This window comes from Leucopleurus acutus (assembly GCF_964270905.1).
Source record: "Leucopleurus acutus genome assembly, chromosome: 14".
NCBI lineage: Eukaryota > Metazoa > Chordata > Mammalia > Artiodactyla > Delphinidae > Leucopleurus > Leucopleurus acutus.
The window spans coordinates 37127759-37148702 of record NC_139156.1 but is presented as its reverse complement, the minus strand read 5'-3'; the positions used below and the strand labels follow the sequence as shown (position 1 = coordinate 37148702).

Here is a 20944-nt window from a genome sequence, read left to right as displayed (position 1 = left end):
CTCACATAACTAGGTAAGATCAAAATTTATCACAATCGGGAGACAGGTTGGGAGTGGTAGCCAGGTGTAAGGGCTCTGTGCTGAGGCTGCCTTTGTTCCTGTCCTAGTTCTGTCCCCTCTCTGTTCTGTAACCTTGGGCAGATCTTTCATCTCTCTAAGCCATTGTTAATTTCATTGACAAAAACGAGAATGATAACAGTAGCCGCTTTATGGCATTTCTCTGAGGTTTTAATAACACAATGTGAAGCATTTAGAATAGTGTCTGACACAAGCTAAGCCCTCAATAGTTATTAGTTTCTAAATGTTTTTAATTATATAACATTTACAAAAGTAAAATCATCTTCGTCCAGATAGCAAATTTATGGAAAGCTATTTAACTTCAAAAGTAAATTCCGAATTTCTAGAAGTCTGTCATTAATTTGTTACAGTAAAGCCTCTCTGATGTTATTCTCTTGTTCGTTCTTAGATTTTAAAAAAATAGTGAAAGCTCACACTGGGCTTAGTGCTTTGTGTGTCACTTAATCCTCCCTACAGCCCTATAAGGTAAGTTACATTATTATCCTAATGCTACCAGCGAGAAAACCAGGAGACAAAGCTACTGAATAACTTACCCAAGGTCAGAAATCTTGTTCATGGTGAGGCTAGACTTCGAACTCAGGCCATTGGACTGCAACTCCCCTATGATGAGTAATCTGCCTGGCGATTATGGTCAGGCTGGTTTGAGGAGACATGCTTTTAAGCCATGCCAAGGAAGAGACACTGCACACTTAAATGTGCCAAATTTGCCTTTGGGTGTCCACAAGAAAAATAATTACATCACTTAAAACTGATCATAAGCCTGTCTGAAGCTTCCTTGTTAATTTCTCTTATTTTTTTGGTGGGTTGCTGGATGAGACTAGAGGATAACTCCACTTTTAGCTTTGCCATGGTATGGAAACTTGTCCTCTGAATCTTCATGTGTTCTGACAACTCACAGGTGAGCAAAGATTTAAATTAATTGAAAAGCTTGGATTAAAATAAAACAAAAAATAAGGCTTCATACCAGATGGAATTCATTTCATTTCTGGAAGTGGACTATGTCAGGGCAATTTCTATGTGAAAAAAATAGATGAATAGCGCTCGGAGTTAGCTCACTGTATTTACTCCCTTCCACGCTGTCTCAGCTTTCTCTATTTTAATTTCGTGAATCTACTTTGACATATGCCATTAATCTGTGGTTATTAAATGTTTTACGCCAGGCATTCACGTGATGTGGCTGTTTCTAACAACAACCTATTTGATTTGTGGAACTTTAAATGCTGGCGGATTCTTTAATTTGGAGAAAGAAGCAAACCCTGAAGTGTGGATGAATATTGTAAGTGATGGAAAATTCCCAAGACCATCAAATAAAGCAGATTAATTGATTGTGAGATATTAAAGCTCCTGTATGGCAGAAAAATCTCTGATAAGAAAACATAAAACATGGGTGATTTTTAACAGTTCTCCAAGAGTTAAGCTAGGTAGATCTTCTTTTTTGGCTGAATAAGTAATACTCTCTAGCAATATAAAGCAGAATTATATTTTTTATAGATAACTTCCTCTTTTGAATTTACATTTTTAAGAATATTAAGAATTTCTATTTTAAGCCTTCTGGATGATATATAGGACTGCCCTCTACTGGACTATGGTTTTATTATCTTTAAACCAAGAGGGGTCTCAAAAGACAATTGACACATATATATGTATAACTTAATCACTTTGTCCTATACCTGAAACGAACACAACATTGTTAATCAACTATACTCCAATATAAAACAAAAAGTTTAAAAAAAGTGGTATATATATATACACACACACATACACACACACACACACACACAATGGAATTTTACTCAGCCATAAAAAAGAATAAAATAATGCCATTTGCAGCTACATTGATGGACATAGAGATTATCATACTAAGTGAAGTAAGTCAGAAAGAGAAGGACAAATACCATATGATGTCACTTATATGTGGAATCTAAAATATGACACAAATGAACTTATCTACAAAACAGAAACAAACTCACAGACGTAGAGAACAGACTTGTGGTTGCTGGGGGGTGGGGCAGGGGAGGGTTTGGGACTAGCAGATGCAAACTATTACATATAGAATGGATAAACAACAAGGTTCTATTGTCTAGCGCAGGGAACTATATTCAATATCCTGTAATAAACCATAATGGAAAGAATATGAAAAAGAATATATATAATACATGTATGTGTGTGTGTATATATATATAAAACTGAATTACTTTGCTATACACCAGAAACTAACACAACTTTGTAAATCAACTATACTTCAATCAAATATATATATGTATACTTTAAAAAAAAAAAGACAAATGACTTGAGAATATAGTTTTGTCAGAAGAGTGGATCAATGCTAGATATTATCTCCAACCCCCCCAAAATTTACACTAGCAGACATTTTCTAATAGTCTACTTATTTTTCTATCAAGACTTTATGCAGTAAATTAATTTTACAGTTACCTGGGGCTACAGATTTCAGATAATTTACCCCAAAAAGCACACACTAGTTGCTTTTTTCTAGTTCCTTTCGATAACCTTTAGAGAAGATGTTTAGCTAACGCTCATGTTTTTACTGGGCAGAGTGAAATCATCACCTACAATGGCTACCCCAGTGAGGAGTATGAAGTCACCACTCAAGATGGGTACATACTCAGTGTCAACAGAATTCCCCATGGACGAAGAGACAATAGGAGCACAGGTGGAAGATGTGTCTCTCCTGAGAAGGAGAATTGCATATGACTAAAGTTTATTGCTGGCTGTTCATTAAGACAATGACTGATGTATCAAAATTGGTTTGAATTTTGGATTCGTCTTTACATTGTTAACAGGGAGTCTCATTCTTTTCCAATTCTCTGAAGACAGGCAAGAACCTACAATTACACAGAGCAAGACTGATCTTCTTGTCTTAGGGGGTAAATGCAGAGGTGGAGCCTACATTTTGTTAGCTCATTACTGATTTCTCATGTGGAAAACTGCTGTATTCCGAATAGTGGATTTCCTCACTGTTGGAAAGAGATTGGCTGGGTTGTATGAAGCTGGCTGCAGGGTATCCCAAAAGAGTCTCTCCTGCCCCCTCTAGAAACAACAGGCCTCCCTCTGCAGGATAAAAAAAAACCCAATTAAATGACAGTGGCATTTCTGAAACTTTTTCCAGGAAGGAAAACTTTAACTTTCATGTATGCTTTGACCTGACGAACAGACAGTTTATGCAATGAAAGAGCATGGGGTTACTAAGGCTCCATTCTAGAATGAGGAACGAGCCATGCAAAAGCAGACGAATTACACTCTTTAGAAGGGGAAATATAGGGCTTCCCTGGTGGCGCAGTGGTTGAGAGTCTGCCTGCCGATGCAGGGGACGCGGGTTCGTGCCCTGGTCCGGGAGGATCCTGCGTGCCGCCGAGCTGCTGGGCCCGTGAGCCACGGCTGCTGAGTCTGCATGTCCGGAGCCTGTGCTCCGCGGCGGGAGAGGCCACAGCAGTGAGAGGCCTGCGTACCGCAAAAAAAAAAAAAAAAAAAAAATGGGGGGGCGGGGAATAAACTGCAAAGTCCCTGAGGAGGGAGAGAGAAGAGCAAGCAAAATATCTGCAAAGGCCCAGTGGCCTTTACCAAGTCATTTACCATGAGATGATTCATGGTAAATGAGACCATTTGCCATGAATCATCTCATCTCCCCCCATGAATCATCTCATCTCCCATCCACATTCAGAGGCAGCTAAAGTCATGTAGTTCAAGAATTCAAGAGTTTCACAATAAAAACTGCGAGTGGGACATGGGTAGGATTACTATCTAAAATATGAGATGCCCAGTTAAAGTTGAATTTCTGATAAACAGCAGATGAGTTTTTCGTGTAAATCTCACTTTATGATGTACTTATATGACAAAGTTATTCATTGTTAATCTGAAATTCAAATTTAACAGGGCATCCTGGGTTGTTTTGTTTATCTTTGTTTTGGTTTTTGCTAAATCTTGCAATATTAGGCATGGCGAGGGGTGGGGTAGGGAGGTGCTATGAAACATAAAAGGAGAAAACTTTTACAAGAAAGGCTTTACTTAAGGAGGGAGAATTTGGGGAAGATTTGGAGTTAAAAGACATTTATTAGGTGTATCTTTCTAAATGCTTTAAATGAATTAAATGAATTAAACCTCCCAGAAACCCTATGAAGTTGGCACTATTAAGAGTTACCATTTTACAGATCATGAAACTGAGGTAAAACAGGTCATGTAATAGGCTCCAAGTCACACAAATGGCAAATGACAGAACCAGAATTCAAACCCAGAAAGCCGGACTCCAGAGCCTGTGCTCTTAACTACTAAGTTATAGAATCTTCCATCCTGGTTCTTTTCCTCAGAAACTTGAGAGTTCACAAGAGGGCGTTGAGTTGCTTTTACTGCTATAGTTTTCAAATATTCTTCAGGGGGCAGAGGCTGGGGGTTTGACTGGAAGTTTGGTCAGGAAATAGTCATTGTACATTTATGCTCACCTCCCCCTCCTCCTGGAGGAGGCATAAGACTCCATCAAACATGAGCATCTTCATGTCTCTGTAAGTCAAACCCAGGAGATACATGTAAAAGTGAATACATAGTGCAGAGCAGTTACAAGCACACGCTTTGGCACGAAACAGAACCAGGCTTGAGTCCTACCCATGTACCTTATTAGCTGAATGACCCCTTAGGAAAGTTACTTAACTACCTTAAGTCTCCACATGTATAAAATGAGGATCCTCAAAGTAGGACCTACTTTATAGAGTTATTGTAAGAATTTAATAAGCTCATGCATGTCAACCAATCAGCTTAACACCAGGTACAAAGTATGTGCTCAAAAAACTTGTTATGTGATTACAACACTCTACACTAATGACAAGGGGAAAAGTGAATGCTGGTTTTGGTTTTTGCTTTTCCCAGTGTGTGTGTGTGTGTGTGTGTGTGTGTGTGTGTGTGTTTCTATCATGTTCCCGAGATGCTCTATTTATTATAAATTTCTCTCTCTTCCTTCCTCCCTCCTTCCAGGTGCCCAGCCAGTTGTATACTTGCAGCATGCTCTGTTTGCAGACAGTGCCTCCTGGCTTGAGAATTACGCCAATGGCAGCCTTGGATTCCTTCTAGCAGATGCAGGTTATGATGTATGGATGGGAAACAGTCGGGGCAACACTTGGTCAAGGAGACACAAAACACTCTCAGTGAATGAAGAGGAATTCTGGGCCTTTAGGTAAACTATATCTATGAAAGTTCATGAAGGCAATTTGAGACAAGTCCTTTAAATATAATAGTGCGGGTGGTATTAACAATAATGCGTGATACTTGGAGTCACACAGCTCCTCGTAATTTCTATTAGCATCTCGAAGGAAATAAACAGCAAGAAGCTCTGATTTCCATTGATTCTCCCACAAGCGAATTATATCATTTCAACAGGATCATTTTAACATACAATTCTATCCAATACTATACATTGTAAGTATGTCCCAAGGGACAGCTTAGGAAATTCCTGTGACCAAAGTATGCACTCATTCAACCAATGTTTATTGAGTGCCTACTCTATGCACTGTTCTAGGCCCTGAGCATCCAAGAGTGGACAAAGTCTCTGCCCTCATGAAGCTTATGTTTATCCTAGTGATGCTGGTACAAGTTTTTTCTCTTGGACAGCCAATCAGTTTTGCAAAGAAGATGTGTATCAGTGCCATATTTTACCTACAGAAACTGTGGTCGAGCATGTATAGAATACCATTTTCAGGAAAACAAAACCTTGTTAACCTTGTTAATAGGCAAGAGAAAAGAATCTTTTGATATGCTGACGGCTTCTTTTAATGAAAGTGTTTTCTGCTGTCACCAAAGGACAGGCTGATGCCAACAGTGGACATCCTTTCTCAGGCTTAAACTCCCTGTTGGTTTAAAGCCTGCTGCTAGAGCAAAACCACGTTAATGAAATATTCAGTGCCCACTGACAAGGTGGAAGGAAAGAAAGAATAGATGAAATCGTTAGGGTCAGACCTTTTGCCCCAGGGCAAGCATTTACTATAAGGCATCACAACCGTTCTCTTATACTGGTGAGTACCAATCTATATTTCCTCTCATGTTCTTCTAATAAGCAGGCCCTTAGTTCCTGAGGTACTGAATTCTACTATATGTTACTTAGGCCTTTTTTGTTCTCTTGCATTAATGTTGGTCGAACTGGTACTATAGGATTTTGGTATATATTGAATATATCTCTATATGGACAGAAATATTAATAATAGTAACATCTGACTGAGTGTCTGATAGCAGCCAGAGTCATTCCTTTAATACTCTCCAACCCCTATAGCAGCCCTGCCGTATAGTATTATCATGTTCATTTCACAGATAAGGAAACTTAAGCTCAGAGCATTTAAGTAACTTATGAAAAGTTACTCAGCTAGTACATGGTAGAATCATGATTTACAACCTGTTCTGTTTCCAAAGCCGGGTATTAAGTGGCCCTAAGAGTCTTGAAGTTCCCTGGCGGAGACTGAAGTAGAGGCATGCAAACCAGGTAGGGAAAGGACAGCAAAAGAAATGCAAGAGAAGGGAACGAAAAGGAAGAATGACAAGATTAAACTTCAGATAATGTAGTTTACACAAGTCTCAAAATCATTCCTGTTATTAGAAAGTAACACATATAAGTGCAGCAAAGAAAAGCTACAATAGCCTATGTGTAAATGAATAAATAATGAAATACAAACCATGTAAGTGGACAGCACAGAATTCTGTGTGTAAAAAATAAACAAGCAAGTGCTCTGAGTTTTGAACTTAGTTGGGAATATTTATAAGTCCCTGTTTTATTTTTCAGCTTTGATGAAATGGCCAAATATGATCTCCCAGGAATAATAGACTTCATTGTAAACAAAACTGGTCAAGAGAAGTTGTATTTCATTGGACATTCACTTGGTACTACAATAGGTATGTTTACAAGGGTCAACACTTTACAAGGGTCAGAGCCATGCAAAAGTTCACCTTTGAATTGGAACAGAGTAACTGTTTTACATTTACAGTGTCCTTAATTCTCTGTCCTGTGTTGGGCACATAACCCTAGTTCCCTAAGTGGCTGTGAACCTGAATTCCAGAGACTGTGAGTATGTAGGATGAGCCTTTCATCTATTTCCGGTCACCGCAACACATTTGTAATGGTGACATAATTTCCCAGGAATAATGTGTGCTCAAAATCCAAACAGGTATTTCCAAAGGGTAAGTCTCTAGATCACCTCCAAGCTGAAAAAGTAAAGCCAAATGCCATGAAATATCCTTGAAGAACGTTAACTATGCATCAATCATACCTTCCTCACAACCCACATGGAATTTTAAAAAATAAAAAAGAGAGGCTTATACTCATATTTGAACAAATTGAAAAGATATGGTAACATTTTGTTTGTGAATCAGACCACATAAGCTTACTACAGTAAATCAACTGGGCTTACCCATTTAGTGTATGATTTAATATTTATGGAGTACCAATTAATTGTAAGCACTATATAGATTTTTTTTTAAGTCCAGGAAATGTACTTTGAATGTGTGGTTCCTAGATTTTTTTCTAAGAAATCAATAGTCTAGCTCCACATAAAAATTTAAAGGAACCCATACTATTAAAAATATAAATTTGTTAGTAATCTTCCACTAAAGTTTCCAGTTTTAAGAGACTGGGTTATATGAAAATGCAGTATTTTAGTTTGGGTGAAACTGTGCAAGAGACAATAAATATTCCTACACTAGTCTCATTATCATCAAGAGCAAATAGGTGTTTACCAGTGCTTTGTACTGATAGGCAGCTTACAAATTTAGACTAGGCAGTGAACATGAGAGCGAATACACTAAAAGAGGATCAAAGAACTAATAAGGGGACCCAACCCCACCCCCCAAAAAACTGTCACTAACAGGAAAATAATTACACCATAATAGCTAACACTTAGGAGCCTTTACTATGTTTAGGGTCCTCTGTTCAGGACCTTTCCTACAATCTCTCTGTCTAAGCTTCAGAACAATCCTACCATTATTATTTCCATCTCATAGAAAAGGAAACAGAAGTTCAAAGAAATTAAGTGGCTCCTTCAAGGTCTCTTAATACATAAGAGGTGGCACATTAATTCAAACCAGGTCACTTTGCCTTCACCGACGGGGTGCTTGGGCGCCGTGGAGAAACTGCAGGGAGAAGGACGACTTGAGTGGCGTCTAGAAAAGTGGAGAGGACTCAGATATGCTCTCATATCTGATTAGCAGAGAAAACGGTAAATTTCATCATCAGGGCCCTGCGTTGCATTTAGGGCATGACATTTTTCAGTGAGCGCTATTTGCCTTTTGAGCAGAGAAATTTTTGTTATATGGGAAGGACCCACTCTCTATAGGACATTTAACAAGCCAGGTCCTAGCCCCTTAAATAAGAGTTGGGCTCCCCAGTCAGTATGACCATCAAAAACTCACCTCCAGGGCTTCCCTGGTGGTGCAGTGGTTGAGAGTCCGCCTGCTGATGCAGGGAACACGGGTTCGTGCCCCCGTCTGGGAAGATCCCACATGCCGCGGAGCGGCTGCGCCCGTGAGCCATGGCCTCTGCGCGTCCGGAGCCTGTGCTCCGCAACGGGAGAGGCCACAGCAGTGAGAGGCCCGCGTACCGCAAAAACAAACAAACAAACAAAAAACTCACCTCCACACATTTCTAGACATCTTCTGGGGGAACAATTATGCCTGTTTCAGTCTTTGTATCAATTACTCAGCCAGTTCCTTTTCTGGCTAAGACAGTTTCAATATTTCAACAAGAAGTTCAGAAGAAAAAAACCCCGCTATGGCTACGTACACACACACACACACACACACACACACACAGTGGAGGGGGGCCCAGGAAAGTACCTCGGGGATCCCAAACACGGAGATCCTCCACATAGCCTTTCCTGTGTGAGGCTGACCTCCACCCTCATCCTCATAGTGCTAGATATGGATGCAATGCTACTCCTGAACAGTCAGAGCAAATGGAGACATACGGTCTTTACTGGGACCATGGTGGACTGAGGGAAAGTCCGTTCCCTTTCGGATGCAGGGAAGATTCCAGAGGTTTTGGTAAGCATCCAATGAAGCACTGAGAGCAATGAAATCTCATCAACTGTGAGAAAGAAAAACTGTGGCATAACTGGACGATAGTGCAGAAAGAGCTGGTTGATTCACCTCCCACAAACTGATTATTTCTAGAGGCTCTGTGACTCACTCTGACATCTCAGAGTTGGTGGTAAAGTGACAATACTGCCAGCACTTAACCCCACGCTTGGGAAGTGAAGGTGTCCCCAGTTTACTTGGCAGGAGTTGCTCCAGCAACGTATCCTTCACTTTCCCCAACCCAGTTAAATTGTCCAGAATAAGAGGAAAATGGAGACTTGAGAGCAGAGAGGGCTGAGGCAGATTAACTCTGCAGGATAACTTAGAAGAGTTTCCCAATTCATCTCCAAGATGAGTGCAGTAAAAGGATAAAAATGACAAAGCAGAGTCCCACTTTTGTTAGTAGAAACATTGCCTAAATACTTCTAATTTTTACAAGATCGTCTTGTCTCCTGTTCTCTCAGGGTTTGCAGCCTTTGCCACCATGCCTGAACTGGCACAAAAAATCAAAATGAATTTTGCCTTGAGTCCTGTGATCTCATTCAAATACCCCACGGGCATTTTTACCAGTTTTTTCCTACTTCCAAGTTCCTCAGTCAAGGTAGGCTCTTCCTTGTGCCAAAAAGTATATGAGGATCTCCTTTTGGACGATAGATCCTTATTATTTTAAAATCTATTATGAAACAAAAGTAGCACATTTAGATGAAATCTGTAGAAACCAGACTCTGGGATCATGTGCTTGGAGTGGATGTGTCCTTGCGTGTGTTTGTCTATGCCACAATGTCTACAGCTCCCATATGCAATTCACTATACTCAGTTATTAACAGACCTGAGTATAAAGCAGAATTTCTAACTGAGCTGACTGCCGTGTCAGTTTAAGATCTACTCACAAGTTTCCTTGTTCCATTCTTATTCCCCTGGGCATGTCAATGAATTCACAGTGCCCAAATGGAAGACATTTTCCAAGTTACATGGGATCACTGATATCCCTGACTTTGATGTTAGAAAAGCCTGAATAATATAACCCTTCCCATATGGGAGCTTGCTCTAATTTACTAAAGCTAAGATTCCAAAGAGTAAATGTCTTACAGCTGAATTATTCATTCAAGTATTTATTGGTTATTTTCCAATGGTTGGAAAAGTAGTTTGATGGTCAATTGTGAGTTTGGGATTTTATTCTTTGAAAGTTTTTTTCTGTTTGCTTTTTGTTTCTCTAAAAAGGCCATTGCCACAATGAACACAGTATTTTATCAAGATTGTCCCTCAAATTTGGAGAGAAGGATAGAATAAATTTTGACCAAAATGAAGTCAAGGAGACCAATTAGGGTATCACAATAATTCATATATATAGTGAGGTCCTGGTCTGAGGTGAAGAGGTAGAAATGGGAAAGAAAGTATTTGTGAGCTAACACAAGGAAGAACTTCCATGAGGCCTAATGATTGGTTTGATAGTAGTTTTTTGGTATTGTTTAGTAAGCTCAAGTGATATAACTTCCCTTTTTTGTCGTTGATAGTTCTATTTTAAAGTGTGCTGACATCAGTTAGTTTTGGATGTTTACTACATTTGGGCAGAGTTGAGCAGACAAATTAGTTGAATTAAATTCAGAGATAGACACATCTATTTCTAAATACACCAGTTTTGCGTATGTGTGGCTTTGCCTACATAGGTCGGTTCTGAGGCACATATTGTCCCTGACTTATCTCAGTTTCTTATCCTCTACTGTCAAACTTCCCGCCACTTTAAGTCCCATTCTCTGGCCCACCCACCATTTCATAATATCCATTGCCCCTAGAAGCTCCCGTCCTCCCATCAGAGATGCCCACCCAAGCTTGCTTTTCCAAAAGCCCTAGAAGTTTTAACTATGCTGCCTCCCAAGACATCATTTTTTTTTCTTTCCAGTGGCACCCTCCCTTCAGTACTCCATCCTCTACCTTTCAGCATAAAAGCTGGCTACTCTGGAACACTACCAGAAACGTGATGTGTACACGGGTAATAGGGAAAAACCCTTCTTTTCCTTCCTATTCAAGGCAATATTTGACCTTAAGGAGAAACTGCTCTACCTTTCTTGCCATTTAATGAGAAATATAGGCAATCGCTGATTGGACAGAATGTGGGAGAGCTTCACTGTGGAGAAATTAGCTAATTTGAGGTTGAGGGTCCTTACTGCGGTCTCCTTGTAAATTATGTTTGATGATATTAGCTGGGTGGAGACCGATTCATAAATAGGAACTTTTCCTGAATGACTTGGTCTCCTTGACCAAAACAGCAAATAAATATAAAAATATAAGTAGAGCCCCGAGAATTCTCATTCCTGGGATGAAGGGAATGTCAAGAAGTCTGAAAATGGTCCTCAAAAGAATAATTATTTTTTATTTTTACAGAGGATTTTTGGTACCAAAGGTTTCTTTTTAGGAGATAAAACAGGCAAGTCAGCTTCTACCAAAATCTGCAACAATAAAATATTATGGGTGATATGTATTGAATTTATGTCTTTATGGGCCGGATTCAACATGAAAAATGTGAACATGGTATGTATAATGATTCTGGGGCCATTCGACGCTTTTAGAAATTCCAGATTTTCTTTGATTGATTTTGATGTATCTATTATACTACATAAATTAATGTGGTATTCTAAACTTAAGGGCAGAGATTTGCTATGCATAGAAGATTAGATATTCAATGGACCATGAATGTGAAGACTGAGGAAGACAATAGGCAGCTTCATCTTTTCATACCTGGTCAAATTTAAGAAAATAGTTGTTCCACAATAGGTAGTGGTTTCACATGTTCACAATCAGCTACCACTTACTACAGTCAACTTGATTTTATTTCAGTACAACACAGTGCATTAAAAAATAAAATAAAATTGTAGAAAAGAAGTACATACAAGCATTAAATTTATTCCATGTATGCCTTCACTTGTTGGGTGAATTTAACCTCAAATAAAATTCATCATTTAACTTGGAACATACAAGACAGAATGGAATGGAGTGTAATCCCTCTCCTATGAAAGAGCAGAAGTCCTGTTTCATCAACTCCTTGATTCCTGTTGCTGAGAATTCAAGGAGGACGAGGAGTTCAGACTACAGACCAGTGTGGTTGAGTAGTTATCTCTGTCATATTCCAAATGGCAGCCAGTGAGACTGTTACAGTGAAGCTAGTTCCAAAATAGCTTTTCTTGGCCAGCCACCCTACCCCCATTCTTTAAGAGGATAAGTTGTGTTAGACCAAAAACCTTGAGGAACAATTGTTCAAAGCCTGCTTCTTCAAAAGTAAAGATTTTTAATAGTTTCCTTGATTTGTTCCATTATATTCTAAGACATACAATTATCAGTACTATTTTATGTCTACAGTTTTCATCTCTATTATATTTATGAAGACTAAAGTACAGTACACATGGAAGTGATTGATTTTTAGCTTTTTTTTGGTAGTATTTTATTTTATCCTTACAAGAGCACAGCAAACTATAGTATGATTTTTAGCATGTCCATTTAATAGATGAAAATACAGAAACTCAGAGATGATAAATAACTTGCCCAAAGTCACAAAGCTTATCATTAACAAAGTTAGGTCCTGAACTCCAGGATTTTTGATCTATTGATCTGTGATCATCACATCTGTACACACACACACACCCAGCTCCCCCACACACACACTTGCACAGAGTACCTTTCTTGGTTGCTTTGCTCCGTGATGTCCATTGTTGCTTCTGCTTCAAAATAAGCAAATTATCCTACAGCTTCAGAGCTGATGCAAGTTTGCTCTCAAGCAGCCCATGCCACCAGTCAGCCCATGGTTCACCCACATTCAAGTGCCTGACATGACTTTGTAATTATCTAGATGATTCTTCCTTGCCACTTTCAAAACCGCAATATTTGTTTATTAGTTCTTAGCATAATTATGATCTGTTTCTGAAAGGCATAGTTTTTTTCATTGGGTGGTTAATGCTGTAATAAGTGTCCTTTTTCCTTCAGAGCCGAATGGATGTGTATATGTCCCATGCTCCCACTGGATCGTCAATACAGAACATCCTGCATATAAAACAGGTAGGGTCTTTGTCATGGAAAACTATTTCCTTAATTTTCTTTATATATGAAAGGACAGAGTTAGCATGTCTGTTCTAAGAAACTTAGCAGCTGGCTTCCTTTTTGCCCTTGTCACCATCTTTATGGTTTGATTTCCCTGGATTTTAAGAGAAAGAACAAGGGATGGGGCAGACCAAGTCGGTGACATAAATGAACCCCATCTTAAATCAGAGCTTGTAAAATAGGTCCTGAGCTGAAACAAAAGGTAAACTGGGAGAGCCTCAGAACTGAGCCTTCCCCAGACAGAGAAATACCTGCGATTTGATTTCCCCTTAATGAGGCTTGGTTTCCCACTAGCTTTTCCTTCAAACCAAGGAGATCATTGCATCACTTTCTGTCGACCTTGTTTTTCATACTGGTAAAATTTATTTATATCTTTCTGCTCATCCCGAAGCCTTATTTTCTTCCCAGCGTACAGTGCTTTTCTAAGATTTGCTGTTAACAATCATGATTCTTACTGTGAATATTACTTTTCTATAAAACATTTAATTCAGCTTTACGGATCTGATGAATTCAGAGCTTATGACTGGGGAAGTGAAGCAGAGAACATGCATCATTACAATCAGGTGAGCTATTCAGAGTGACCCCAGGAGGGTGGCTTTGAAAACTTACAATGATAAATTATTTGAGAGTAAAAAGAATCCTAGCTGGCAATAGGTCTCATTCACATTGGTTGATAGAGATTTTTTTTCAAGTCTAGTTTTAATATGTATTCATTTCAGAAAATCTAGAAATAAAAGAATTACATACTAAGGGAGTTAAGTCATTTATAATCCCTCCACCCAGAGATAACTATAGTAGATGTATCAATATTTTATTACATTTATTCCAATCTCAACATCACTGCTTTTCCACAACTTTCAATCTTGCTTTTTTATTTACAGTCATAGCAAAACATAACCAATGTTACTGAGGGGTTTTTTTAACATTATTTTTAATGGCTGCATAATAATGAACATTGCTTTATAAAAATCTATAAAAATTTACAGAGTAAATGAATACACGCTTCTTGATAGCAACAGAAGAAAATTAGGATTACACGTAAAAGTTAAGAGAATTTTCCACCCATGCAGCGTTGAATCTTAAGGCAACTTTTTCCCTCTAACTTTATGCACCAAAATTTATAGACTCATTTAGCCTTCCTATACTTTTAATCAATCCTGTTGCCACCTTCCTTTCTCTAAGTCAGGGGCTGGGCTTCTCAGTATGAACTAAGCACATTTTTCTGATGTTTTCCCAGACTGACATATTTAAGGCTATTAGTGCAAACATAGATTGATAAAATTGTTTCTGAACATCAAATCAGTCAATCAGACCAGTCAATTTCTCAGTAATGGATTGAATTATTAGAGAAATGATTCTACTAGCCCTTAAGACAAAGAGAGCTATATATAATTTTATTATTATTTTTAATCAGCTTAAGGTGTGATTTACATACGGTAAAATTCACTGATTTTATGTGTCTAACTCAGTGAGTTTTGAAAAATATATTCATTCATGTAGCCACATCACAAGCAAGATATTGAATATTTTCATTACCTGCAAAGGTTTTTTCCTGCTCCTCAGACAATGTATATTTACAAATGCATATATTTGCAAATGCTTAGAAAAAGGCCATAAAATAAATAAACAGCAAATGTTAAAGTGATAACTTTCAAAAAGAGGAAGAAAGGAAGAGTGAAGTGGATGGACATGAAAGAGAAAAGGAGGCTCTCATTTTGGATTTTACATACATTTGTCTTTTTTCATTATTGTAATGAGCATGTTACATATTGTTTACATTTACAAAAAATAAAACACACACACACACACACGTAAGACCATTATTGTCAAGTTCAGCTTTATTTAGGTAAAACTGACCAAAAAATATTTAAGATTGAAGTGTACAACATGATGACAAGTATTGAGAGTGTAAATGTCCTCAGAATTTACACACAGTAAGCTAGCTGGTCCTACCCTACTCCAGGCCAATACTGTTTTATTTGTTTGTAATTTTAGATCATTGGAAGTCAATTTTCATTACATTCAGAAGTATCAACAGTTTGTCTTCTCCTTAAGTTCCCAGCACAATCTCTGTGTCCACTCTATGTCTTTTTTAAGAATAAGAGGATTGGGGCTTCCATGGTGGCGTAGTGGTTGAGAGTCCGCCTGCCGATGTCAGGGGACATGGGTTCGTGCCCCGGTCCGGGAAGATCCCACATGCCGCGGAGCGGCTGGGCCCGTGAGCCATGGCCGCTGAGCCTGCGCGTCCAGAGCCTGTGCTCCGCAACGTGAGAGGCCCCCGTATCGCAAAAAAAAAAAAAAAAAAAAAAAAAAAGAATAAGAGGATTAACCCATGTAAGCCTCATGACAGTAGGAATTTCCTTCTCTTTTGTTCACCAGTATTGTCTCACCTGGCAGAGTATCTGGAACTTACTGGCCCCTTAATACTTATTTGTTGCACGAATGAAATTTGTTAACTTCCCTCTAATCCACCTTAAAATCTCTGTCTTCTTGATTCTCTCCTTCCTTTCACTCTCAGAAAATCAAGGTCCTCTTATTATGCAAGTTATCCTGATCTTGTGCCCTCGACCCCATCTCTTCTCATATCTTCTTACTGGCTTCTCTTATTATCTTAAATGAATCCCTATCCCTTATGAAAAACAAATAAAAAACCTTCCCTCAACCCATCAATTCTATCAAGTCATCCTACCATCACTCTGTTTTTATCAACATTTTTTAATATTTCAAAGGGAAGTGGAGAAGTATTTCCACTTCTCCACTCACTCCTGAACCCTGGAAAATGTAGTTTTGGTCTTCATCTTCTTATTAGAGCTACTCTATTTAAAGTTGCTTGTGGCTTTTAATTGCCAAATATAATTGCCTATTCTCACCTATATCGTGTGTTAGTTACCACAGTCTCCTTGCAACTCACCCCCCTGATTTGGACTTCCATAATATAACCATCTCTGATTTTTTTTCCTTCCCCTTTTGATTGCTCCCTTTGTCCTCTGACTGGCTACTCTCTGTCCCCCACTGCTCTCAAATTGTCAGAATTCCTCCAAAATTCTTCAAATCTCTCTCCCCTTTGTCTTTGGAGAACTTAGCCATCCCTATGGCTTCAGTTACCCCCTTATGTGGGTCATCCAAACTGCTTGTCTAGATTTTGTTCAGGACCCATTTCCAACCTATTTCTTCTTCAAGTCATCCCACAAACTGATGCCTATGCAATCATGCTAAGACAGAGTTCTGAGAAATGACCTTGCCTTGTCTTCAAAACTTCTGAAAGATGCCCAGCTGCCTCAGCCTTTCATTTAGACCTTGACTGTCTCCAATCGTATACCCTACAGTATTCCCTTACATATTTTCTTTTCTGGGTACACTGGACAGCTTGCCATTCCTGACCATGGTATACATGCTATTCCTGCCTGCTGGAAAGGCCTGCCACCTTCATCCTTGTCTGTAAAATCCAACCATTCCTCAAGAGTCATTTCAAATGACTGCTCTTTATATGAAGCCCCAGTTGGAAATAATTTCTTCTTTGTCTTCAAAGAAGACAAATGTTTTATAGAATTGAATATACCCTACTTTGTTTACAAAAGTTTATTTAGCCATCTTGCCTTGTTCCTTCACACTCCTTGAATATAGAGCCCATTGCATGCTTTCTTCCTGTGGTCATAGTAAATATTCAGTAGTCTCTATTTATTTGAAGTCAGTTGTTGCTCTGAGGAGCTTCCGCTCATGAATGTACTTTCTCTCTCTTCCATAGAGTCGTCCCCCACTATATGACCTGACTGCCATGAAAGTGCCTACTGCTATTTGGGTTGGTGGAAGTGATGTCCTTATAACACCCCAGGATGTAACCAGGGTACTCCCCCAAATCAGGAATCTCCATTACTTCAAACTATTGCCAGATTGGAACCACTTTGATTTCATCTGGGGCCTTGATGCTGCTCAACGGGTGTACAGTAAAATCATAGATTTGATGAAGTCATTTCCCTGACTGCAATACATCTACTCTTCAGTTAAAAGTTGCTTCCAAGCCCATAAGAGGCTTTGGGCAAAATACTAATCAGCAATGAGGTCTACTCCAGCATCCTTCACCTTGTTGCTGTCGCTGAGGTGTTCCCTTATCACGGCATCCCAGCTAGGAATTATTTGTACTGTGCTGCTCTTTCGGAAATGTCCACATCTGAAATCTTAGAATCTTCCCCTCAGTCAAGGGCTAGGTCTATTTTTAAATCTAAGCCCTAGTAAACTCTTCTCTGCTAACTGTACACTTCAGGGAGGAGTTAAAAGAGGCCTTTCTCTTTCTTATTTCAAATATATATAGTGGTTTCATGCAAATGATACTCACTCCCCATCCCCTTTTTCAAAGGATTGAATATAAGCATAGGAGTGCTGGCCTAGATAAACCTTGTCAAGGGAGTCATTTGGCAATATGTTTTGGGTGGCTGTGATCTTGTGGCTTTCTTGAAATCACAATTAGGGCAATAGTCATATGGTCATCTATAGACAAGCTATGAAACAAGCCTGACCCACATCAAGCATGAAAAAATTAGCAGAATGGAAAACTAACCAAATTAAAGTATTCCAGGAGTTTGTTTTACTGTTACAAGCTAGGGGGAAAACGAACTCTTAGTAAGCATATGACTCAACTGGAAGGAGTGGAAGGATGTGGCTGTAATAGATTAGCCTACTAGTTATGAACATTTAAGAGGCATTGGACAGCGGTTGATATGTTTACAGAGAGAAAAGAAGGCATTGGTTAATATAAGAATCTGGTTAAGTGGGGGTCAGTTAAGAGAGCTCCTATGGGATTTGTCTTATTCAGCTACTGCTACAACAATGCTTTGTAATAAACAACTCAGTGGCTTACAACAGCAAACGTTTATTTTTTTATGCTCACAAGTCCACAGTCTGGCTGGTGTGGTTCTATTTTACACTGAAATCACCTGGGTTTGGCTCAAAGCTGTGGGTTGGGTCCAGGTCTGCTCTACATCTTCTCTTCACTCTGGAACTAGCAGCTCTCAGGGTTATGTTCTTTGCATGCCAGATGCCAAGAGCACAAAAGGGCTAGCTAGATCACGCTAGCATATTTGAACCTCTGCTTGTTCACATGCCTTTGGCTAATTCAGATCACATGACCAAGCCTTACCTCAGTGGGGTAGAATAGTCTGCTTCACCTGCAGTGTGAAGCTGCAAACCACATGGCAGAGAGTGTGGATATACAATGCTATTATACAGGAGTGCAGAACTGGGGAAAATACTCCATTCTACCATATATAGGCATAAAATTCAAAAGACAAAAATAGGGAATACAATAAAAAGTAAGTCTTCCTCTTTCTCCCAACTCTTGTCATACACTCTCCACTTCAAAGACACATAACTCTTAGCAATATTTTGTGTATCCTTCTACAGACTATGCCACGCATATTCTAATGGATCCACAGATACCCATTTAGTTTTTTCTCCTATATGTACCATACTATTCATACTTTTCCACGTCTTGCTTTGATCGCTTAGTATATCTTGGAGATCATTCCCCATCAGTTCATATGGAACACTATTAAAGGTTACATGGAAATTCATTATTAACAGAGATTAAGATGAATTAGGATTTTTTGTAATTACACACAGTGTTGTAGAAAATATTGTACAAACATCAGTTTATACTTTATACAAATATCATTTATACCTAGAGGATAAATTATCTTTGAACCAGTAATTCTGGTTCAAAGAGCATGTAGAATTTTAATTTTGGATGAAAATATTTTTTAACTTCGTTGGTTGACATGAAATCGCAAATCATAGCTGTTAGGGTGGCTATTATCATTAAAACAAAAGACAACTAGTGTTGACAAAGAAGTGGAGAAATTGGAACCCTTGTACATTGTTAGTGGGAATACAAAATGGTGCAGTCTCTATAGAAAGCAGTATGGAGGTTCCTCAGAAAGTTAAAAATAGAACTACTTTATAATCCAGCAATCCCACTTCTGGGCATTTATCCAGAAGAAATGAAATCAGGATATCAAAGAGGTATCAGTACTCTCATGTTCAATGCAGCACTATTCACAATAGCCAATGTAGAGAAGCAAACTAAATGTCCATCGACAGATGAAAGGATTAAAAAATGTGATTGATAGATAGATATAGATATAGATATAGATGTAGATATAGATATCTCACAATGGAATTTTATTCAGCTTTCAAAAAGAAGGAAATCCTGTCATATTCAATAACATCGATGAAACATGAGGACTTTATGCTAAGTGAAATAAGGCAGTCACAGAAAGACAGCTACTGCATGATTCCACATACATGAGGTAGCTAAAATAGTTAAACTCATAGATGCTGAGACCAGAATGGTGATTGCCAGGAGCTGGGGGTAGGGGACAATGGGGAGTTATTAATCACAGGTATAAAGCTGCAGTTTGCCGTATGAATAAGTGTAGAGAGCTGCTGTACATTGTGCCTATGGATAAGAATACTGTATTGTATACTTAAAAGACATGTTAGGAGGGTAAATTTCATGTTAAATGTTCTCACCACAATAAAAAATTATTAAGCTTTATATTTATAATGTGTGCATTTTTCCTCTTATATATATTTCCATAAAAAATTTTTTTTAATTTAAGTTTTTCTACTTTAAATCAATAAGCTGAGAAATATAGAAGAATGCCCCACTCTTACCAATACTACTGCTTTTTTACATATTTTATACTTTAGCTCTGCATATGATAGCAAGTATATTGATGATTATAGGTCAGACTGAGAGTTTACTTTTGGTTAAGAGTTCTACCTAAAATATCTCTTTTAAAACTTATAACCCCATGAGATAGTACTATGGTATGGTCGTCTTTACAGATGAGAAAACTGAGACACAAAGAAAACTGAGGCATAAAAGTCAACTTGCCTAAGATTGTGTAAGTGAAGGAGTCATGGTTTTAACCCAGGAAGTCTGACATCCCAAAACCCACACTGCAGCATATACTTGTACAACTGGGCTCCAATGGTATATGGAACACCATAGAGGTCATACTTGCATTACTCTAGACTAAAATTACTTGGAAAATTAAGGCAGGAGATGGGAAAATGGTTTTTTATTTTTAAATTTTTTGTTTTGCAAACTCTAACTTTCAAATTGAGATGAGTGGATAGAAGTACCATATGATCTATCAATCCTACTTCTGGGTAAACATCCAAAGAAAATGAAATCACTACCTTGAAGGAATATCTGTACACTCACGTTCATTGCAGCATTATTTGCGATAGCCAAGACCTGAAACAACCTAAGTGTCTATTGACTATGACACTTAGGTAATGAGAACGTGATATATGTATGTATGCATATATACAAACACACATACATATATGTATATACAATGGAATAATATGCAGCCTTTTTGGAAATCCTACCATTTGTGACGACATGGATGGACCTTGAGGACACTATACTAAGTGAAATAAGTCAGACTGAGAAAGACAAATACTGTATGACCTCACTTATGTGTGAAATCTAAAAACATCAAACCCGTAGAAACAGAGAGTAGAATGGTGGTTGCCAGGGGCTGAGGGGTGGCAGGAATGGGGAGATGTTGATCAAAGGGTACAAACTTTCAATTATAAGATGAACAAGTTCTGAGGATCTAATATACAGCATGGATGGTGACTATCGTTAACAACACTGTGTTGTGCACTTGAAAGATATGAGAGCAGAGCAGAGCTTTAATGTTCTCACTGT

General features: G+C 38.5%; 1 protein-coding gene across 1 annotated transcript; it reads left to right on the top strand.

Moving 5' to 3' along the window:
• Positions 1–1249: 1249 nt before the first annotated feature.
• On the top strand, positions 1250–17203 carry LIPN (lipase family member N; the record flags this gene model as incomplete). Its single annotated transcript, XM_082855216.1, has 9 exons — positions 1250–1354; positions 2632–2749; positions 5059–5257; positions 6851–6960; positions 9600–9736; positions 11518–11664; positions 13111–13182; positions 13716–13787; positions 16970–17203. 9 exons carry the CDS (start codon positions 1250–1252, stop codon positions 17201–17203), a joined length of 1194 nt encoding a protein of 397 aa, XP_082711342.1.
• Between the last annotated feature and the right edge of the window lie 3741 nt (positions 17204–20944).